The sequence below is a fragment of the Mandrillus leucophaeus genome, unplaced genomic scaffold, assembly GCF_000951045.1.
Source record: "Mandrillus leucophaeus isolate KB7577 unplaced genomic scaffold, Mleu.le_1.0 Scaffold418, whole genome shotgun sequence".
Classification (NCBI taxonomy): domain Eukaryota; kingdom Metazoa; phylum Chordata; class Mammalia; order Primates; family Cercopithecidae; genus Mandrillus; species Mandrillus leucophaeus.
This window is the reverse complement of record NW_012104454.1, coordinates 1,269,119-1,292,054: the sequence shown is the minus strand read 5'-3', so window position 1 is coordinate 1,292,054 and position 22,936 is coordinate 1,269,119. Positions and strand designations below refer to the sequence as shown.

Sequence of the window (22,936 nt, the reverse complement as noted above, 5' to 3'; positions counted from 1 at the left end):
CCCACACAGTGATCGCCTTCTTCATCGGGACATTGGTCAGAACCAAGGGACTAGGCGGTGACGGAGCCTGGCGCTAAGGGGTCTCCAAAGAGGACAGGGAGGCCTCCTGGAAGGCTGAGAGGGGCTCTGAGAGGCCAAAGGCTGTCCACGTTCTCCCGGGTCGAGGCTGCCAGAAGTTACCCGGCAGGTGTCAAAGCACCGGGAAGCAGAATCTAGACACAATCCTCCCCAGAAGCCCGGGTGCTGGCTGCCCCTCCGGCGGTGCAGCCCCACTTGGAAGAAGCCTGTAGTGGGGACAAAGGGTTGGGGGGACCCGCTGCAGCCGCAGCAGGATTTGAGGAAGCTCAGTTCTTGGCCCACCCTTCCCCCCGTATTTTGGCCTTATTTCCCCAACAGATATGTCCTCCCCTCAGTTGTTAGGCTAAATATTTTGGCTTGGCTGGAGGGGCGGAGAGAACGGAGAGGTCCCTGCGAACCAATCTGTTTCGGCGGGGGGCGGGGAGGGCGGGAGCTGGGCGCGGCCCCTGCGTGCCTGCCCTGGGAAAGACCGCAGTCAGCGCGGTCAGCTGGCGCTGGGGGGCCGCGCGCCCGGAGGGATCCAGGGAGACTCTCCCTGTGGAGTCCCACGCGTCCCGGGACCCCCGCTGCCCTCCTTGGGAGCGGTCCCCAGCCTTCTGCTCTGCCCTCAGGGTTGACTGGCCTTTTGGCCTGCCTTTTGCTCAAAACCCTGTGTCATTTTCTCTCTCTCCCTGTCACTGTCTGCATCTCTGTCCCCATCTCTCAATCTCATGCTGAGTCTCTCTGTCTCCAGCTGCCTGTCACTGTCTTTGTGTCTCTGTGACTCTCATTTCTTTTTTTCTGTCTCCTGCTATCTCTGTGTGGGATTCCTTGTCTCTGTCCCTGCCCTCCCTCTCCTATCTGAACCCTGGTCTCTGTGTCCCTTAGGGCTTGTCAAATCCTTCTCCCCAGGGTCACCAGGAGGAGAGCCAGGACTGGACACAAACCAGGGCTTGGACAATGGCAGTGCCTAGTCTGTGGCCCTGGGGAGCATACCTGCCTGTGATCTTCCTCTCGTTGGGATTTGGCCTGGATACAGTAGAGGGTGAGTCCCCAGAACTGGCTCCCAGACCCCTACCTCCCTCCCAGCCAGCTGGGAGGCCAAACAACTGAGCTTGCAGCCACAGCACATCCACTTACTCTGCACTGGAACACGGAGGCTGGGGTTAGCTCTCCAGAGAACTACCCAGCAGAAAAAGCAGTTAGTTCCCCACATAAAGATGTTTTTCCCTCAGCTCCCTGAGAGGTGAGAAGAGCTTCAAAATGAGGATGAGTAGATATCTTCCATCCCTACTAGTTAAACTGTGATCCCAGTGAAGCTTGCCTGAAAACCCAAATGAGGCCATGAGAGTGTTAGAAGTCATCTCTAGGGCCACTGAATGGGAAGAGGCAGGGGTGGGATAGGTAGCTGAGAACCAGGCACCATTAAGTAATGGAGGCAATGTTGCCTACAGGAAACTGCAGCTCTGAGAACTAAGGGTAAATCTAGACTGGGTCCCGAGCTCCCGCCTCCAGGGCCCTGTCCTGTGTCCCGTCTCTTAGGGCGCAATCCCTACAGGGGGAAGGCTGGTTTTGGGGAAAGATTGCTTTTCCTCAACACCCCAGGGCCTGTCCTGCAGGCTAGATACTTCCCACGAATACGTTTTAGACAGGAGGGGCGGGGGCACTCTATAGACTAAATGACCCTCATGGAGGTATTGGGGGCTTGGTAGAAAGAGGAAAAAGAGCTGAGGGTGGAAGCTTCAAAAAGGGAAAGAGTAAGAGGTATCCCCTTCCCCAGTCCCACCATTCTCTTCCAAACTGAAGCAGCTCAGGAATCCAGACTCTGTGCTTGCCCCAGGGGTCCTATGATGCTCCTCAGACTGGGGGCTCCCAGGGGCAGGGGAGTCTCCTCTTCCCATGGAGACGGGAGAGTGATACAATGGGCTAGGTAGGAGGTCCCCTGAAGGGTGCTAGTCACAGAGCCTCTGTCTGTAAGGCATAGCACCACTCCCCAAACCACCAAACCCCCCGCCCCTTCTGCACGGCAGATGCCAGCTGGGAGTGTGGTTGTCAGGACAGGAGCACGTCCTTGGAGGGGCTAGTATTTGCTTAGGGGACCCAGATGTTGTGTTCCCAGTGCAGCTCTGCATAGAGCCAGGTCCTGAGGGAAGGCAGGGGTTAAACTGTGAAGGTTTTAGATTTGTTTTTCCAAATGACTCCCATCAGGGGAGCCCTGGAGAGGCAGGGGCATGATGGGAAGTGGGCGCCTGAGAGAACCCCCATCTGCCTGGCAGAGCCTGATTGGCTTTCGCCTGGAAGGGATAGAAGTGTTTTCTCATTCTCTCTCCCTCTTTTTTGTATGTGTACCTGTGTGGGCTCAGACACACACACACACACACACACACACACACACACACACACACACAGAGCTGCTGGGCAGAGCCAAGCTCAGGACCATTAATGACAACGGGGAGAATATGTGAAGTAACCCCCAGGGAGCCAGCCTTGCCTGCCCACCTCTCTTAACAAACTATCAGCAATGAGGCCTGGAGAGCGTGGCATGTGGCGTGTGGTGTCTGTGATAACACCGGAGGGCTCGGTGGGAAGGGAAGTAGAGGCTGGAGACATTGTCAGGAGCTGAATGTCAGGCTGAAACATTCAAACTTGAATCTTCTGCAGTGGGGAGCCACGGAAGGCCCTCTTGGGAGCAAGTGAGTCCAGGGAGAGAAACGGAAGTGGGGCTTGGGCTCTAGTGAAGAAGCCAAACACATCCAGGTCCCCAGGGAAGGAGTGTCCATTGTCCATGGTTCCTGAGTGCCCAGTGGTTCCAGCCCTGGACTGGGCACAACTGAGGGAATGCAGAGCTGACTGACAAGGGTCTCACCCTCCTTGGAGGGGGTGACAGAGATGTATACAAAAATTTTGGAGCAATGCCCCCAGGTAATCTGATGTGGGCGCTGGACTAAGTGTAGCTGAGCCTGAAGGGGAAGTGATTAACTCCAGGCCAGAGGGTCAGGGAAGGTAGGTCTGTCCCTAGAGGCTGAAGGACCCTTCTGAGGCTGGAGGCATTAGTAAGGAACGGTTTATCTACACCCTACAATGTCAGGCTGAGGAAATGAAACTTGAATCTTTAGCAATGGAAAGTCCCTTCAAGAGTAATCAAATTAATTCAGGGAACAGGCATCCAGCTCCCTTAAGGCTGGGAGAAACATGGGACCTATGAAGCTCAGATCACTTCTTCCCAGTCACAGAATTCACTCATTCATTCATTCATCAGATATTTACTGAGGGCCAATTTTGTGCCAGGAGCTCTACCAGCTACTAGGGTACAACATGAATTATACAAATATCCCTGCCCTTATGGAGCTTACAATAAACAAAATATATCTGTTCCTATAAATAAATATCTATATTAATATATAAATTATATTTTAGCCAGTGTTAAAAATAAGTATATGGCCAGGCATGATAGTTGATACCTGTAATCCCATCACTTTGGAAGGCTGAGGCAGAGGGATTACTTGAAGAGGCCAGGAGTTCAAGGATGGAACGAACTATGATCCTGCCACTACACTCTAGCCTGGGCAACAGAGTGAGATCCTGTCTCAAAATATTATACACACACAAACACATACACACAAACACATACACACACACACACACACACACTAGTTAGTTTTAAGAATTATAGAGAAAAATAAAGCAGAAGGGGGAGTAAAGAGTGTCACAATTTTATTTTATTTATTTTATTATAATTATCTTTAGACAGGGTCTCACTCTGTCACCCAGGCTGAGTGAAGTGGCGTGATCACGGCTCACTGCAGCCTTGACCTCCTAGGCTCAAGAGATCCTCTCACTTCAACCTCCTGAATAGCTGAGACTATGGGTGTGCACCACCATGCCTGGCTACTTTTTGTATATTTTTGCAGAGATGGGGTTTCGCCATGTTGCCCAGGCTGGTCTTGAACTCCTAGGCTCAAGTATTCTTCCCACCTTGGCCTCTCAAAGTGCTGGAATTACAGATGTGAGCCACTGCACCCAACCAGTGAAAATAGAAGTCAATTTTAAATAGGATATTCAGGCCAGGCGTGGTGGCCCACGCCTGTAATCCCAGCACTTTGGGAGGCCAAGGTGGGTGGATTGATTGAGGTTACGAGTTGGAGACCAGCCTGGCCAACATGGTAAAACCTCATCTCTACTAAAAATGCAAAAAATTAGCTGGGTGTGGTGGCGGACACCTGTAATCCCAGCTACTCGGGAGGCTGAGGCAGGAGAATCGCTTGAACCCGGGAGATGGAGGCTGCAGTGAGCTGAGATTGTGCCACTGCACGCTAGCCTGGGTGACAGAGTAAGACTCCATATCAAATAAATAAATAAATAAAATTGGATGGTCAGAGAAGGCCTCTTTGAGAAGGGGACATTTGGCCAGACTTATGGAGGTGAGCAAGCCATGTAGAGGGAAGAGGGTTCTGGCCAGAAGGAAGAGAAGGACAAAGACCCCAAGGCAGGAGCTTTGCTGGCTTGTCACAGTAGTAAAACTCCTGTTATATATAAGGAATAGCAAAGAAGTCAATGTGGCTGAAGAAGATAAAAAGGATGAAATCAGAGAGGCTACAGGGGCTCAAATCATGCAGGGCCCTGTAGGCTGTGGTAAGATCAAGACAGATGGAAGTCATGAGGGGTTATATGCAGAGGAGAAACGTGATCAATCTGTGTTTTGAGATCACTCCGGCTGCAGAGTGGAGAATGTCCCAAAGAGGGACAAGGGTGGAATTGGGGAGACAGTTTGAGAGGCTATTACTGTCAATCCAGGGGAAGATGATGGTGGAAGCTGTGAAGGTGTCGACAAGCAGTTCAGATTCTGGACATATTTTAAAGATAAACCTACAGGATGTAGAAGGTGAAAAAGAAAGGTGTTAAAAGTGACTTTAGGTCGGGAGCCTGACTGCAAGAATGAAGTTGCTATTAACTAAGAAGGGGAAATGGGCTTGGGAGAGAGGGTCAGGAGTTCATTTTTGCCTGTGTGGCTCATCTGGTAGAGACCCTGAAGGCTGCAGGTGAGCCCTCCGGGGCCCAGGGAGGAGGCCACCCCACACCCAGAGCAGAGCCTGGCTTCTCACTCATTGTCCTACTGCCAGTGTGGCTCCCCTCCAAAGCTGCCAGGACTGGATGGGGAGTTTGGCCTGGGCTGTACTCAATGCTGCGTGCCATGTATGCCCACAGTGTGTCCCAGCCTGGACATTCGCTCTGAGGTGGCAGAGCTTCGTCGACTGGAGAACTGCAGCGTGGTGGAGGGCCACCTGCAGATCCTGCTCATGTTCACAGCCACTGGGGAGGACTTCCGTGGCCTCAGCTTCCCTCGCCTCACCCAGGTCACCGACTACCTGCTGCTCTTCCGTGTCTACGGACTGGAGAGCCTGCGCGACCTCTTCCCCAACCTAGCAGTCATCCGCGGGACACGCCTCTTCCTGGGCTACGCACTGGTCATCTTTGAGATGCCGCATCTGCGTGACGTGGGACTACCTGCGCTTGGGGCCGTGCTGCGTGGGGCTGTGCGTGTGGAGAAGAACCAGGAACTCTGCCACCTCTCCACCATTGACTGGGGACTGCTGCAGCCAGCACCTGGTGCCAACCACATTGTGGGCAACAAGCTGGGCGAGGAGTGTGCTGACGTGTGCCCTGGTGTGCTGGGTGCTGCTGGCGAATCCTGTGCCAAGACCACCTTCAGCGGGCACACTGACTACAGATGCTGGACCTCCAGCCACTGCCAGAGAGGTGGGCACTGGCACAGAACATGAGTGTAGGGAACAGAAACAGCAGGGTCACATGGGGCTGGGTGGTCACAGGATGGTATGGTTCAGCTGTCACTGTTTTTTAATCCGCACTCATCCTATGAGGCAGGTAAGGAAACAAAGGCTCAGAAAAGTTAAATAACCAATGTGGCATAAGACAGCTAAGGGGTAGGCCCATGACGGCATCATGGAGTAGGTGAAGGACAGGTTCAAGGTGGGCATGGGGGGAAAACAGCAGGCACGAATGGAGAGTAGGCAGCACAAGAAGCAGTGTGGGGCAGTGGTTAAGTCCAAAGGCAGAGGGCCTGGGTTCAAGTCTCAGCTCTACCACTTACTGGCTATATTCACTTAGCCCCTCTGTGCCACAGTTTCCTCAGCTGTAAAATGATCATTGGGTGTCATGAGGAATGAGTTACTCTACAAAGCGTCAGAGCAGTGCCTGGGTCATGGTAGCAGTTCTATGTTCGTACTCAGAGTGGCCACAGCACAGTGTTCCAGGGTCAGCTGGCAGTACTGTAATGGGAGGTTGAAGTTTGGGGTGAGCAGGAGAAGAAAGGAGATGATCAGTGAAGAACTGAACAGGTGACAGCAAAGATGTAAGGTGGTACTTTTAGGATGATGCAAGGAGAGGAAAAAGGCAATAGAGAAAGGAGGAAGGAGAAAAAAGAGGGATGGCTGGTGCAGGAGGAAGCAAAACGTTATAGGAAAGGAGAGTAAAACCTTTCAGAGGTGGGGAGCAGATCTGGGGTCCCCCAGCCTGGGGATTTTTTCCACTCAGCTCCTGGAGGTCAGCTCCTCTCGCCCCCATTGCCTCAGCAGCAGGGCGGGTGGGAGAGTAACCAGATCCCTGCTGCATCGGCTGTGCTCCACCTCCCTGATGCCTCCCTGTTGGCTGTAAACACAGCTGCTGCGCATCCTCTCGTGTACAGTGTCAACACGACCTGGCTGACCCCTACCCCACAGATCGTTCCCATAGCCAGCCAGCTGCCACTGTGCAGTTTTTAGGCAACTGGGCCTCCAACCCCAAACCCTCCCACTGCTGCTTGGAGCCTCCTCCTGCCCAGGGCAGGGAGCTGAGGTGGGGGCGGCATGGGCAGGAGCGTGGGTAAAACGACGGATGTTGGCCCCTCCTTGCACATACACCCAGGCCCGTGGGCCTAGCTGCTCAGGAGAGGCTGGCCCGCTCACCCTGGCGCCATGCCCAGCCATGATCTGGGCACCAGGCCTAGACAGGATAGACAGGACAGCAGGCTGGAGAGCAACAACCCTGATGGACAAGGTCGCTGCTCTGTCCTGAGCTCTGACACCTCGACTAGGCACTGTGGGAGCTGGGGAGCCACAGACAGGGCCACAGTCCTTGTCCTCAAGAATCCCATCGGAGGGGAACAGAGTCAGCTACCAGTGTCATCTGAATGGGAGGGACCTGGGTGCAGATTGAGTGTCATCGCAAGAGAAACAGGGTGGGGCCAGCATTGGAAGGACAGCCAGGACTGAGGGGGCATGGCCAAGGTCTAACACACCACTCTCCCCACAGTGTGCCCCTGCCCCCATGGGCTGGCTTGCACAGCGAGGGGCGAGTGCTGCCACACTGAATGCCTGGGGGGCTGCAGCCAGCCGGAAGACCCTCGTGCCTGTGTAGCTTGCCGCCACCTCTACTTCCAGGGTGCCTGCCTGTGGGCCTGCCCGCCAGGCACCTACCAGTATGAGTCCTGGCGCTGTGTCACAGCTGAGCGCTGTGCCAGCCTGCGCTCTGTGCCTGGCCGCGCCTCCACCTTCGGCATACACCAGGGCAGTTGCCTGGCCCAGTGCCCTTCTGGCTTCACCCGTAATAGCAGCAGGTGAGTGTAGGGAGGGTGGGGGGCACCCTGGAAGCAGTGAGGAGGCCTGAGGAGGCCCAAACTGGTCCAAGGCTCAGGATATCTGCTTGCTCCTGCTAGCATATTCTGCCACAAGTGCGAGGGGCTGTGCCCTAAAGAGTGCAAGGTAGGCACCAAGACCATCGACTCCATCCAGGCGGCACAGGATCTGGTGGGCTGCACGCATGTGGAGGGAAGCCTCATCCTCAACCTTCGCCAGGGCTGTCAGTACCTACTTTGGGGCCACACTCCTCCTCCTGGTCATACCCTTCCTCCCAGACACACCCCTTACAATGACCCAACTCAGCACGATTTTCCATCATCCTGGGTCCCAGTCCTGAGGGTCCACCCTCCCGGGGCCCCCATTCAGCCCCCTTGCCCCATGGACCCATCACCTTCTCTGCTCCAGCCCTGTCTTCCCATCCCTAGACAACCTGGAGCCGCAGCTGCAGCACAGCCTGGGGCTGGTAGAAACCATTACTGGCTTCCTCAAAATCAAGCACTCCTTTGCCCTCGTGTCCCTGGGCTTTTTCAAGAACCTCAAACTAATCCGGGGAGATGCCATGGTGGACGGGTAAGGGTTAGGCCTCTGACCAGCTCCTTCTATTACACTCCTTCCTCCAACACTCCCAGAACAGTGGTGAAGAGAATGGGCTCTGGAACCAATTTTGCTACTCACTAGCCGTGTGACTCTGAGTAGGTTAACTTCTCTGGTCTTCAGTTTTCTAATCTGTAAAATAGGGTTAATATAACTTTACTTACTTCTTAGGGCTGTTTTGAATATTACTCAAGTTGTTATGTGTAAAGCACATAAAACAATGCCTGGAACACAGTATATACAATATAAATTACAGTCACATATAACTCTATAACGGTTGGCTATAATTGTCATCATCTGGTCCTGTCAACTGCAGAGCAAGACTGCCTGGGTTTGAGACCCATTCCTATCACCTGCCAGTCAAGACCTACCTATAATGTAGCCAGGATTTTTTAAAATAAAAAGAATGAGCTGGGTGTGGTGGCTCATGCCTGTAATCCCTGCACCTTGGGAGGCCAAGGCAGGTAGATCACTCAAAGTCAGGAATTCAAGACCAGCCTGGCCAACATGGTGAAACCCCATCTCTATTAAAAATACAAAAGAAGTAGATGGGCATGGTGGCACGTGACCTTAATCCCAGCTACTTGGGAGACTGAGGCAGGAGAATTGCTTGAACCCAGAAGGTGGAGATTACAGTGAGCCGAAATCGTGCCACTGCACTCCAGCCTAGTGCCTAAGTTACAGAAAGAGACTCCATCTTAAAAAAAAAAAAAAGAGAGAGAGAGAATGTTTTAAATTACCATCCAGGCCGGGTGCAGTGGCCCCTGCCTATAATCCCAGCACTTTGGGAGGGCGAGGCAGGGGGATCACACGCCGTCAGGAGTTCAAGACCAGCCTGGCCAACATGGAGAAACCCCATCTCTACTAAAAATACAAAAATTAGCCAGGTGTGGTGGTGGGTACCTGTAGTCCCAGCTACTCAGGAGGCTGAGGCAGGAGAATCGCTTGAACCTGGGAGACAGGGGTTACAGTGAGCTGAGATCACACCACCACACTCCAGCCTGGGTGACAGAGGGAGACTGGCTCAAAACATACATAAATAAATAACCATCCAGACCAGATGCGGTGGCTCACACCTGTAATCCTAGCACTTTGGCAGGCCGAGGTGGGAGGATCACTTGAACCCAGGAGTTAGAGACCAGCCTGGGCAACATGGTGAAACCCGGTCTCTATAAAAAATACAAAATTAGCCGACCGTGGTGGTGCATGCCTGTAGTCTCAGCTACTGAGGAGGCAGAGGTGGGAGGATCACCTGAGCCCGGGAGGTCAAGGCGTCAGTGGGCCACAACTGGGCCACTGCACTCTGGCCTGGGTGACAGAGTGAGGAAAAAAAACAAAGTTACCATCTAGTCTAGTGGCTCCCTGTGGCTTCTCATGTCTCCAGACACATTGCATGTACCCCAGGGTTGTCCACACCTCAGCTGGAGAGGAATGGCCCAGGCTGAGCACCACTCCTCCTCCTGTCTCCAAAGCCTCCAGAGTCTAGCACATAGCCGGTGCTCAGTTTTTTGTTGTTGTTGTTGTTGTTGTTGTTTTTGAGACAGAGTCTCGCTCTGTTGCCCAGGCTGGAGTGCAGTGGCCAGATCTCAGCTCACTGCAAGCTCCGCCTCCCGGGTTCACGCCATTCTCCTGCCTCAGCCTCCCGAGTAGCTGGGACTACAGGCGCCCACCACCTTGCCCGGCTAGTTTTTTGTATTTTTATTTTTTTAGTAGAGACGGGGTTTCACCGTGTTAGCCAGGATGGTCTTGATCTCCTGACCTTGTGATCCGCCCATCTCGGCCTCCCAAAGTGCTGGGATTACAGGCTTGAGCCACCGCGCCCGGCCGCCGGTGTTCAGTTTAAAGAGAGTCAAGGGAAGGATGGGGGCAGGGAAGCTGTGGATCCCATTTCACTGATGAGGAAAACCAAAAGATGGGGTCACTTGGCAGACATCATACTCCTGGTCAGTGGCACAGAGTGGGTATGCACGAATGTCCCCGGTGTGCTGGTGTGAGCCGGCCACTGAGTGCCCCCCTCTGTGGGCTCAGCAAAACCCCTCCAGGAGGAACCCATAAGCCATCCCCTTTCCTACCCCCTGCCCCCACCTCCCCGCAAAGCAAGGTCCCCTGGCCTCCCCCAGGAACTACACTCTCTACGTGCTGGACAACCAGAACCTACAGCAGCTAGGGTCCTGGGTGGCCGCGGGGCTCACCATTCCCGTGGGCAAGATCTACTTCGCCTTCAACCCGCGCCTCTGCTTGGAGCACATCTACCGACTGGAGGAGGTGACGGGCACACGAGGTCGGCAGAACAAGGCTGAGATCAACCCCCGCACCAACGGAGACCGCGCCGCCTGTGAGACCCCAACCCCAGTGCCTGTGGACAAGCGGTCACACACTAGACACGCGCACCCGGGGGAGGGGTGCTCGAGAGGGGACAGCCTGAGAAGTTTTCTTCGTGGTCTCACTGGGAACGGGATGCCGCGGAGTCAGGGTGGGCGCTCAAGCAGCTGGCAGGCGTGGTTGAGAGCAGGCCCCTCTTCCCACCCAGGCCAGACTCGCACCCTGCGCTTCGTGTCCAACGTGACGGAGGCAGACCGCATCCTGCTACGCTGGGAGCGCTACGAGCCACTGGAGGCCCGCGACCTGCTCAGCTTCATCGTGTACTACAAGGAGTCGTGAGTGCCGGGGGCGGGGCCGGAGCGGGGGCGGGGCCGGACGAGGCCAATTTCTTAGGGACCACAGGCAGGTGAGGGCGGAGCTCAGCGAGGCTATGAAGACCCAGGAAGCCAGGACCCCCAAGTTGTACTCCGTGGTAGGGTCCAGGTCTGGCTCACTTCCCTCACCTTCTTCATGCCTCCGTGCCTCGGTTTCCCCTCACCAAGTGAAATGGAGAAGACAGGGCTTCTGAGAGCCCAGGAGAGCCATCGTGCTGGGAAGGCTTGGATCATTAAACTTCAGTTCATTATGCTAATGTTCTACACTGACCACACGCTCCTGCCCCAGCAGCGGTTTGGGGAGCGCCCACTAATTTGGCCAGTTTTATGAACAGCTCTGCCAGCATTTCATTTAAGCCTTAGGAAGGGAGGGAGCAGGGGCCGCCAGGGACCACACTGCTCTTTTCTTTGGTGAGAGTCAACTGACCCTAACAGTAAGGATAGTGTTTAGACCACAGGAAGGACTTCTCCAAAAACACGGCTAGGAATCAAAAGGAGACATCCTTAGAGGAGGCAGATGGATTTCGAATGCAGACTGAGAGAGCAGGAGTAAGGAGTTCATACTCTCTCTCTGATGGATAGTATAGAAGATGGAGGCCACCTGGCTTAGAAGCATTTCCTGTGAATTAGAATGGAGAGAACTTAGCTGACCACCAGCTCAGGGTCTGGCTTGGGAGGACAGAGGAAGGAAGTCAGTTGTAGGAGACCCACTCAAATGGCCAAGACTCTCCTAGGTCTCAGTGGTAGGTGAAGGTCTCTAGCATGGGCAGCTGGAGAGTTTGTTAAATACAAATTCCTGGGCCTCGCCCTCACTAATTCTGATTCAGTTAATCCTGAGTAGGGCCCAAGAATCTACATGTCTAATAAGCTCCTAGGAGATGTTGAAGCTGCTGGTTTGTGGACTGCACTCTATGGAGCACTGGCCTGACTACAATGTGAATCTCCCCTGGCTCCCCGGCTTGGGCACTTCACAATCAGCACAACTATACACAGCTGTCTCTGGGCTCAAAGAGCAGAGAACCTTGGGAGTCCTTCAAGAAGCTTCCCTAACATCACTGCCTTGCAGTGTGGCTGCAGCTATGCTCCCTCAGAGACACACACTGCAGATCCTGCCCAACCCTGACTCCAAACAGACCCAGACCTGCTCAGTGTGTCATGCCTCACAGGACACCTGCTCCCATGACACCCACTATGAGCCCCTGCGCACCCCTCCCCAAGATGCTCCTGGACTATCCTGCTTATAGGTCTCAACAAAGGCAGGCACTTCCAGCTGGGCCACAAGTTCCCCCATCACCACCCAATATGACCTCCCTCAAGTTTTGTCCCCGGCTCGACATGAATTCCATCACCCCTTTCCCAAACCAAAGAAACAAATATCATGAACATCAGTGTGATGTTCCATTGTCTCCCATGGTCTATTCTGCTATCTCCCATGTGGGGCCCACTTTCATCTCCCCCAGGGAGCCCTCTTCTACCCCTAAAGCCAGTGATGCTTCCCCAAGCCCTGCCCCGAAACTGGCCTTCAGGCAGCCAGCACTAGTTGCCTCTGGCCCCTTAATTTCCCTGTGGCAATGGGTCTTGGCCTTTTAGGGTCATGGACAAGTTTGGGAGCTGTTGAAGCTAGGAACCCTCTAGAAAATCACACATGCACAAAACTTTCCCTATAGTTTGGGAGGCTCATAAACCTCCAAAGTCAATTCAAGGGCCTAAGTGAAGATACTGGGAAGGGAGCAGTCTCCAGGTCCTGGTTCCAGGCAACTACACTTAGGGGAATTAGGATAACCTTATTGCTTGCTGTTTCTAGGAGAAGGGACTCTTTCACACACACTTTCTTGTTTTATTTATACAATGCAAGATTTGTTCAATATTCATTGAAACTAGAGCTCGATATTCCCTGCTAAGGATGAGGAGATACATCATTACAAATTTCACTGACACAGATACCAAAGGCCGTCCCCTCCCCATCTTTGCCAGGGTCTAACAGGTGGCTGGAGTCATGGCTTTGCCCTCACGCCTACTGGAAGAAGGACAATGATAGTCCTGGAGTGATTCGGTGTGGGGGAGGGGGCGGGGAGGTGCCAGAACTGGGGGTGGGGTTGAATGACCCCTCAGCTCTGGGGATGGGTGTTCAGCCCATTCCAGAATGCCACAGAGCACGTGGGTCCAGATGCTTGTGGAACCCAGAGCTGGAACCTGCTGGATGTGGAGCTGCCCCTAAGCCGCACCCAGGAGCCAGGGGTGACCCTAGCCTCCCTCAAGCCTTGGACCCAGTACGCAGTGTTTGTGCGGGCCATCACACTAACCACTGATGAGGACAGCCCCCATCAAGGAGCCCAGAGTCCCATCGTCTACCTCCGAACGCTGCCTGCAGGTAAGCATTTGGAGGGCGCAAGAGTCAGTCAGACGCCTGCATCCATGAGAACAGGGGAGCACAGACATCAGAAATAGAGAAGCCGCAGCACTGAACACCTGGCCCACAGAGGCTGGGAGGCCAGATGCTTGAGTCCTAGAAAGAAGAGGAGGCATCTGCCTAGGTCCTTGCGGGGCTGGGATTGGGACAGTCCAGAGTCAGTAGCTGAGGGAACTCAAGGGCCTATGGCAGAGAAGGGGAGGACAGAAACAAAACAGTGAGTTCTAGGAAAGCAGAGATGAGGATCACCTACTCTTCGGGAGAACAGGGCTGTTGGACCCCAGAGAGAGGGGCTCATTACTAGACAGTATTCAAGAGGAAGCCCCACAACCCCTGAGTTGCATCCTTCTCGCACTCCTAGCTCCCACGGTGCCCCAGGACGTCATCTCCACGTCCAACTCCTCCTCCCACCTCCTGGTGCGCTGGAAGCCACCGACCCAGCGCAACGGGAACCTCACCTACTACCTGGTGCTGTGGCAGCGGCTGGCAGAGGACGGCGACCTCTACCTCAATGACTACTGCCACCGCGGTGGGCAGTGACGACGCGCAGGCCGGCCGCGGGGCGGGTGGGGAAGGGGAGATGGAGGCGCAGGGCCGGGGCAGATGGGGGAATCAGGGGCGGGTAGACGGCCTGTCTTACTAGTGTCTTCCCGCTGCGGCGCCAGGCTTGCGGCTGCCCACCAGCAACAATGACCCGCGCTTCGACCGCGAAGACGGAGATCCTGAGGCAGAGATGGAGTCTGGCTGCTGCCCTTGCCAGCACCCACCTCCTGGTCAGGTTCTGCCCCCGCTGGAGGCGCAAGAGGCCTCGTTCCAAAAGAAGTTTGAAAACTTTCTACACAACGCGATCACCATCCCCAAGTGCGAAGAGCGCTCGCGGCCTGGGCCGGTGTGATGGGTGGGGCCTGTGAGGGGTGGGTCTTGCTGGAGAGGTGGGGTTTGTGGGCGGGGCCTTGCTTGTGTGGACGGGGCCCGGGTTGTGGGTGCTTTTGGAGGCAGTGCGCGCTGCAGAGGGCATAGGGGTGCACACGGACAGGCCTGATAGGGCTACCCCTGGCCTCCCCAGATCCCCTTGGAAGGTGACGTCCATCAACAAGAGCCCCCAAAGGTGAGCAGGACTAGGGCCGGTGCTGAGGGGCGTGGCTTTTGGGGCTGGGCCTTGGCTCTGACTCGCTCTCCCCAGGGACTCCGGGCGGCAGCGCCGGGCAACTGGGCCCCTCCGGCTGGGGGGCAACAGCTCGGATTTCGAGATCCAGGAGGACAAGGTACCCCGTGAGCGAGCGGTGCTGAGCGGCCTGCGCCACTTCACGGAATACCGAATCGACATCCATGCCTGCAACCACGCGGCGCACACCGTGGGCTGCAGCGCCGCCACCTTCGTCTTTGCGCGCACCATGCCCCACAGTAGGTGACCCACACACGCACCTTCTATCCCCATCACCGACCCCGAGGACCCTGTGCAAGGGTTTGGGGTTTGACTTCTTGCTAACCCCAGAGCCTCGCTTTGCTTGCTCCTCTCAGTTCCCATAATCCCAAAGCTTTCCCCACCTCCCAGCTCAGCCCAGTTTAGCTTGGGTTTGAACATAAAGTGAGATGAACCACTTTTGGCCTGGCTGCTGGATGCCCCTTCCCGCAGGAGAGGCTGATGGTATTCCAGGAAAGGTGGCCTGGGAGGCCTCCAGCAAGAACAGTGTCCTTCTGCGCTGGCTCGAGCCACCAGACCCCAACGGACTCATCCTCAAGTACGAAATCAAGTACCGCCGCTTGGGAGAGGTAGGTGCCCGTGGGATCCCCATCCCAGTCCCGTTTTGTGCCTACATCGCCTTCCCAGCCAGCTGTTCTGGGTTACCCTCAGGAGGCCACAGTGCTTTGTGTGTCCCGTCTTCGATATGCGAAGTTTGGGGGAGTCCACCTGGCCCTGCTGCCCCCTGGAAACTACTCTGCCAGGGTTAGGGCAACCTCACTGGCTGGCAATGGCTCTTGGACAGACAGTGTTGCCTTCTACATCCTTGGCCCAGGTATACGCAGCCTCTGTCACAGACCTGTATCACCAAAAAGCCCCACCTGGTCCCCAGCCCCCCACAAGCCCCTCCCCTGCATCCTTCCCCATCCTCACCTCCCAGCATGGAAAGAGAAGCATGGCCTTCTCTCTGACTTCTACATCTTTGACTCTACCCTCTGCTGCCCTCTGACTGCCAGAGGAGGAGGATGCTGGGGGGCTGCATGTCCTCCTCACTGCCACCCCTGTGGGGCTCACGCTGCTCATCGTTCTTGCTGCCCTTGGTTTCTTCTACGGCAAGAAGAGGTGATGATAAGTCCCACCAGTCCCCACCCCCTTTTCTCCCTGAGCCCTCATCATAAAGTCTGTCAAAGGGAGGTAGATGAGACAGTAGAAAGACAGATCTTCCATACAGACAGTAACTCTTCCCCTGTGGTGACGTGGAGGAAACATACCTCTTAGCTAGGGTGACCAACTTATCCGGGTTAGCCTGGGATTTTCCTGGTTTTATCAGTAAAAGTTCCGCATCCTAGGAAACCCCTCATTCCAGCCACACTGGGATTGTTGGTCACCACAATCTCAGCACAAGCTGAGAAATAATAAAGCTGGTCCCTTATTAGGAGGAGAAGTAGGAGGCCTGGGGGTGTGTTCCAGAATGCCTGATGTCAGATCCTTCCAAGGCTGACTGCAAGAGGAAAATGGGACTGGACCTTGATCAGCTTGGCTATAGGGACTAGCTGATAGGGTGGAAGCCCCTTTACTCCTGTATCCTCCCTATTCCCTGTCGGAACCAGGAATAGGGCCAAGGCCAGCTTGGAGGGTACTTAGGGATCCCCAGCAGTCACCCTGACCAAGGCTGGGGGTGTGGTCAGTAACTTCCCTTCTCCTTGAAATGTCCTTCTTCCTTCTTCTGATGTTGCTCATTCCTTCCTGAGAACCCTTCCAACCTGACGCCCTCACCTCCCGTTGCAGAAACAGAACCCTGTATGCTTCTGTGAATCCGGAGTACTTCAGCGCCTCTGATAGTAGGTCTGGGAGTGGGTGGGCAGGTGGTATGGGAAAGGGAGACAGGAGAGGAGCAGAGACAGACTTCCAGGAGACCTTCTTGCAGAAGATAGCCTTGGGACCGGAACCCTTCAGAAGAGAAGAGAAGTTGGCGGGTGAGGTATGGCAGAGAGCACATCTTTGCTTTGCGACCCTCCAACTCTTTGCAGTGTACGTCCCTGATGAGTGGGAGGTGCCTCGGGAGCAGATCTCGATAATCCGGGAACTGGGCCAGGGCTCTTTTGGGATGGTATATGAGGGCCTGGCACGAGGACTTGAGGCTGGAGAGGAGTCCACACCCGTGGCCCTGAAGACGGTAAATGAGCTGGCCAGCCCACGGGAACGCATTGAGTTCCTCAAGGAAGCTTCTGTCATGAAAGCCTTCAAGTGTCACCATGTGGTAAGGGAGAGCCAGAGGCATTGTCAGGGTCATAATTAGCGTAAAGGTCATGTGGTAAGAAAGAAAGGATCAGAGATGAGGTTAGGGCACAATTAAGGTCAAGATTGGGACCATGGTTAGGATCCTAATTGGGGTGAAGGTCATGGTTAGGGTTAGAGTCAAACGGTCATAGTAGGGCCATGGTAGAGTCATGGCTAGGGCTGAGATCAATCATGATTGGGGCTCAATATTGGGTGTCCAGATCATTATTAGAGTCCTGATTGGGCTCAAGGCCAAAGTTGGGCTAAGTTCATGATTGTGATGATCATCAGATATGATGAAGGTCATGGGTTAGGGTCAGGGTCATTGTTAGGTCAGGAGTCAGGTTATAGTCATGGTTGGGGTTAGGGTCAGATTTGGTGTCTGAGTCAGACTGTGGTCATAGCAGATCAGGCTTTTGGCCATATGGGTCAATGGGAGCTAGGGGGTTTGCTAGGCCCTTTGTCTGTCCCAGGTGCGTCTCCTGGGTGTGGTGTCTCAGGGCCAGCCAACTCTGGTCATCATGGAGTTAATGACCCATGGGGACCTCAAGAGCCATCTTCGATCTTTGCGGCCTGAGGCAGAGGTAGGGAACAGGAAGACCCTGAGCGAGCCCAGGGGCTGGTGGTGAGAGAAGGGTTGGGCACAGTGTGGGAGGTGGGGGCCAGTTCTGGACAGGAGACCAGCCTCTGGCTTCCTTCCTCACCAGCCCCCAATCTTGACTCTAGAACAACCCTGGGCTCCCACAGCCAGCACTGGGGGAAATGATCCAGATGGCTGGTGAGATTGCAGACGGCATGGCCTACCTTGCTGCCAACAAGTTTGTGCACCGAGATCTAGCAGCCCGCAACTGCATGGTGTCCCAGGATTTCACCGTCAAGATCGGGGGTACAGAGGGTGCCAGACAGATGAGGGCGGCCTGAAAAGTAGAGAGACTCCCTTAAGCTAGGCATCAGGAAACCCACAGCCCTGGTCCTGACAGCCTGTGAGACCCTTGGCAAGTCACCCTCACTCTGGATCTTAGTCTCTTGTCTGAGGGCAGAGGGGTTTGGATGGGATGAGCTCTGAGGTCCATTGAGCCCCCACTTTCCAGGGTTCTTGGTGACTGGAGGATGAGAAGATTGGGAGAGGTATTCCAGGGGCGGGAGCAAGTGTGTGGCTCTTATGCCCCACGCCTCCTCCACCCTCTCCCTCACTTTCCAGACTTCGGGATGACTCGGGACGTGTATGAGACAGACTATTACCGCAAGGGTGGGAAGGGGCTGCTGCCCGTGCGCTGGATGGCCCCTGAGTCCCTCAAAGATGGGATCTTCACCACCCACTCGGATGTCTGGTGGGGCCGAGCTGGAGCACAGGGCTCCAGGGATGTGGAGGTGGGATCTGGGGAGGGGCCTGGAACACCCCCGTCCCTTAGAGTGCACCAAGCAGCACAAAGGGTGCTGGGCTCAGGAGCTCCTGCATGCCCTCCAGGTCCTTCGGTGTGGTACTCTGGGAGATTGTGACCCTGGCTGAACAACCCTACCAGGGCCTGTCCAATGAGCAAGTGCTCAAGTTCGTCATGGATGGCGGAGTCCTGGAGGAGCTGGAGGGCTGTCCCCTTCAGCTGTGAGTCACCTCCCCTGCCCCTTCCTCACTGATGATCTACCTACAACCCTCCCCCACCCGGCCCCACGATTCTGGCTCACCTCCTCTGATGCTTTGACATCCACTGACCCTCAGTTATGAGCACCCCCCGTTCCAAACCCCCACGACTCCCATTTAATCCCTTCTCACTCTCCCAGGCATAATGGCCCACGATCCCCACTCCTACCAACTGACCCTTCAGTGCAGGAGGCTGAGAGTGCGGCAGGGGCTCCCGGATGCCTCTGACCCTGCTCCCCACACCCACCAGGCAGGAGCTGATGAGCCGCTGCTGGCAGCCGAACCCACGCCTGCGCCCATCTTTCACACACATTCTGGACAGCATACAGGAGGAGCTTCGGCCCTCCTTCCGCCTCCTCTCCTTCTACTTCAGCTCGGAGTGCCAGGGGGCCCGGGGCTCCCTGCCTCCCACCGATGCAGAGCCTGACTCCTCACCTACCCCAAGAGGGGCTTCATCAGACTGCAGCCCTCAAAATGGGGGTCCAGGGCACTGAGGGGCACCCCATTCCCTGGCTGGCTGGCCTGCCATGGGGAGAGAGGAAGGGACCCGACCTCTGTGGCTGAGATGTCTGAATGTTCACCCCCACCCCCACCCATGGCAAGGGGTGGCCGAGGGTGGGGCAGAGAACAGGAGCAGGGAAGGCTGTGGGGGTGGGCAGAGGGGTCTAACCACAGGAGCTTCTCAGACTCTGAGTCCCTCGTGGGAAAGCAAGCAGGGTCAAAGCCAGAGGAGTAGAGATCAGGCCAGGGACAGACATCCTGCCCTCAGAGAAAGGGACCCCACTCAGACTAGGAAGAGGGGACCCGCCCACCCTAGAGGTCCTGCCCCTCAGTTTGGGGTCTCCTGTGGACAGGTAGGGCCATCGACATGTTTGAAATTAGATGAGCAATCAGAAGCAGGCCTGGGGCGCTCTCCATGCATGTGTGGGAGGCGGGGTCGGGGGTCCACATGACTCCCTTGCTTGCCACTGCTTTTCAACTCCTCCCCTTAGCTCCACTGACCAGGTGGTGTGGGGAGAACCCAAGGGCCTGGGGAGTAGTTCCCAGCCTGCCTGCCCTCACCTCCTCCTCTCCTCTTGCCCTGCCCAGGGCTCCCCAAGCTTGGTGCTCCTTCCTCCTTTCTTCCAGGGGCATCCCTTGGAGTATAGTCATCCTTTCTCCAGTCCCTCCCCTCAATGATTAGCCCTGGATGCTTAAGGCTTTCAGAGCCTGGTCTTCCTCCCTCCCCTCACCCTCGCCCCGCCCCGCCCCCACTCCTGCCTCTCATGGGAAGACTGGAGAAGGCACAATAAATGCCGAGGCCTGTTTGTACCCTGGTCCCAGGCAGCCATTATCTCTCCATCTACATGGTGTTAACACTAGATGAACTTCCTTTCTCCCTCCTCTGGGACTCGAGGTGGTGACCCTACGGCAGAGACACAGGATAAATACACTGCTGTCAAACACCACCTCCATGAGGACCCGAGCAGCCAGGGTTGCCATGGCAGTGAGGCAGAACAATTTGCAATTATCTCCTGCTCAGGACCAGGAGTGGTTGAGCCCGGCAGGGAACCTTTGTGTCTGGCCTCCAAGCAGAACCAACCTGTCCCCAACATCTCATCTTAATTTCATCCCTTGTTATGTCTGTTATATCGGTCCACTGGATAGGTATTTTCTGGAGTGTCATAGGACACACTTTAAGTGGTCAGACATGGGGCAGGGGAGAGGCCCTGATGACATCACCTGTTCATGCCAGATGCCCCCACCCAAGCCAGGGGACACACAGCAGAGCAAGGTCTGTGCGTCTGGCACCCTGTGGTTATCCTGGGAGGCCAGAATCTCAGTGTTCATCTGAGACACCATTGAGGCATGTGGATGTTGCACAGGAGAGTCAGTTCCCAGGTTTTTCTGCCAGTGCCATGAGGGCATTTGAGAGGGAAGGTTGCAAAAGAATGGCTTCAAACCTTGACGAAGGGGGTGGCAGCAGGAGGGGCTGCCCACGGCTCAGAACTCTTTAGCTTCCTGCACCCAAGGGCTTGGGGTATAGCTGCCATGCCACACACATGCCATGCGCTCTGGGTCTGGCAAGATGAGCCCTTCTGTGCACCCTTGCTCATGCCCACCAGCAGCTGTCCTGCAAACCACAGCTCCCTCACACCAGAGTGGAGTGGGCACGAGTCTGCGTGAGGCCGTCTCTATGACAACAACTACCCTGTTATCCCCACAGGGTCAGGGTGGGCAGCAAGGACCACCTGTGTGGAGCCCCACCCCGCCCCTGCCCCACATTGGTGACTGAAGCAACAGTGACCCCTAATGGTCACCAGCAGAACCGCAGCTAAGGGAGAAAGTTGGGGAGTTTGGGCTTCCCTGCCTTCTGTTGCTGGGTCTCTGAGAGGCCTCCAGGAGGGTGGAAGGGTGGAGAGACTCCACGCAAGCCCTGGCTCTGAGACCTGCACACTCACACAGAGCACACAGGCACGCCTGCATTTGCAAACGCCCACAGGGCAGCAGTGGGGTCAACCCCTCTCCCCACCACCTATGCCCCCTAACCCTCACAGTGCTGGTCGCCTGGATGTGGAAATGCTTAAGGAAGGGATTGGAAGTCGAAGAAAAGAGGGCTTCATTAATATGCCGTCGGGGCTGCATCTGCAAAGATGGGCAGGTGGTGGCTGGTCCAGAAATACTTCTGGGGGAAGGATGTAGGGATGCTAGGAAACGAGCTCTATTGCTGTCCAAGTCCCAGAAAAGAAGTGGATTTAACTAAGTAGCAAGATAGATGGAGGCTGGACTTCAGGAGGGACTTCCCAACGCCACAGGGAAGCTTTGGGGAGGGAAGACGTGTCTCCTATCTGAGAGACAGTTGCAGACAGACAACAGGTTGACCTGGAGAAGGAAGGATGGACACCTACCACAGAGGCAGAACAGTAAATGCAGCGACTAAAATCCAGAAACACCCATCTTGGTCCCCCTCCTCTTCCCCAGATTCAGACAGAACTCCAGAAAAAAAAACAAAACAAAACAAACAAACAAACAAAAAAACCCTGTAGCTGGCTGGGAGAAGACAGGTGAGCATAAAAGAATGGCATGTTTACCATCCATCCCTCAAAACTGTCCCTGTGGCCTTGTGGCAGATCCTCCACCCATGGGGACTCTGGATCTCATACCCTACCCCCTCTAAGCTCAGGAACAACTGGTGCATCTTTGTAGGGGCCAGGAGAACAGGTTGGAGTTCTCTGGGGAGAGAGGCCCAGAGGCCTGGGGGAGGAGGTGGAAATGGTCTGAAGTCAGGTGAGCTGTGCCACTGAGCCAGTCCTCGGTGGCAGCGAGATGAGGCTCCTCTTCCTCTGGGCTCACAGTTATTCTTCCTCTAGGCTCTGGCTATGGAGCAGAGGGTTGTTCCTGGCTGTCACCAAGTAGAAAGAAGAATCGGGTACAAGGACATGAGAGCTCAGCTTCTGACACCTGATTTTACCAACGTCTTTTATCCCGCCCTGTAATACCAAGCTCCAAGTCCCGGGAACTTGGATGGCAGAGTGCCAGGTCTCAGACGCCCAGCCGAGGGGCAGTCCTGGAGCAGACACTTTGGACCTTGCCCTTGGCCCAGTGTCGACACACTGTGGAAGCTCCTCCCCTGGTCCATTAGGTGTTTGACATCTTCTCCAGGTTCTGTTGAGGGCTAAGGACAAAGGGGATGTTAGTATGTGACCGCCAACCCACAGCGAAGGTCTTCCCGCTTCCAGCCAGAGACTCCCATACACAACTCCTCAGGCCAACACCACCTGCTCCCAGCGGTGGGACTGAAGTTTTGGTCTCCTCCCAGCCCTGTGAGGTCAACTGACAAAGTGCTGACATTCCCTGCCCACCCCCTTTCTTTGCACAGGAGGCAGAGAGCTTGAACCACCTGGGTCATCTCCTGGTCATCCACCATGAAATTGAGCCCCTCTGGGTTACTTGTCCAAGGCCCCACTAGTAAGTGATCACTAGGGTGGCACCATCCACTGCTGGAGAGGGTGGGGAATGTAGCATCCTCTTGAATGTGTGCCAAATAAGGAATCCAGGTGGGCAGAGCTGGGGATGGGTTTAGTGCAGATGATACTCGGTGAGCCCCTGGACCCTGGATGCAAAGCTGAAGTGAAGGGTGCTTGGGGAGCCCTGGCACATAGTGTACAAGGTACCTAGTGAGCCCCTGGTACACAGTTGGAGCCCAAGGTGCTTGGTGAGCCCCGGATGCACAGTCTGACGGGAAGGGCACTTGGTGAGACAGGAGCTGGAGATCAAGTCCTCAGCTGCAGCTGATACCTGGCTGAAGCACACTCTTTAAAGGGGCCACATGGCTCAGAGTTCTGATGTCCTTGCTGTTGAAAAGTGGCCTGGCCAGGCGCGGTGGCTCAAGCCTGTAATCCCAGCACTTTGGGAGGCCGAGACGGGTGGATCATGAGGTCAGGAGATCGAGACCATCCTGGC

The 22,936-nt window shown here is 55.3% G+C and overlaps 1 protein-coding gene across 1 annotated transcript; it reads left to right on the top strand.

The window, feature by feature from the left end:
- Positions 1-743: 743 nt before the first annotated feature.
- On the top strand, positions 744-18,987 carry INSRR (insulin receptor-related receptor). The gene is made up of 22 exons (XM_011992823.1): positions 744-1,102; positions 5,263-5,814; positions 7,366-7,669; positions 7,769-7,911; positions 8,117-8,261; positions 10,406-10,620; positions 10,816-10,942; positions 13,114-13,352; positions 13,753-13,920; positions 14,057-14,252; positions 14,458-14,499; positions 14,575-14,795; positions 15,028-15,164; positions 15,247-15,409; positions 15,591-15,696; positions 16,363-16,415; positions 16,605-16,834; positions 17,328-17,438; positions 17,581-17,740; positions 18,056-18,185; positions 18,323-18,457; positions 18,744-18,987. The coding sequence occupies exons 1-22, from the start codon at positions 1,018-1,020 to the stop codon at positions 18,985-18,987; spliced, it is 3,906 nt and encodes a 1,301-aa protein (XP_011848213.1). The 5' UTR covers positions 744-1,017.
- Positions 18,988-22,936: the final 3,949 nt, after the last annotated feature.

Bases quoted from the DNA above. Each gene is read 5' to 3' on its own strand.
- INSRR (XM_011992823.1), top strand. From the start codon at position 1,018: ATGGCAGTGCCTAGTCTGTGGCCCTGGGGAGCATACCTGCCTGTGATC. The intron at 7,912-8,116 runs GTCAGTACCTAC...TCCCATCCCTAG, and splicing joins CCTCAACCTTCGCCAGGGCT to ACAACCTGGAGCCGCAGCTG. The intron at 16,416-16,604 runs GTAGGTCTGGGA...AACTCTTTGCAG, and splicing joins GTACTTCAGCGCCTCTGATA to TGTACGTCCCTGATGAGTGG.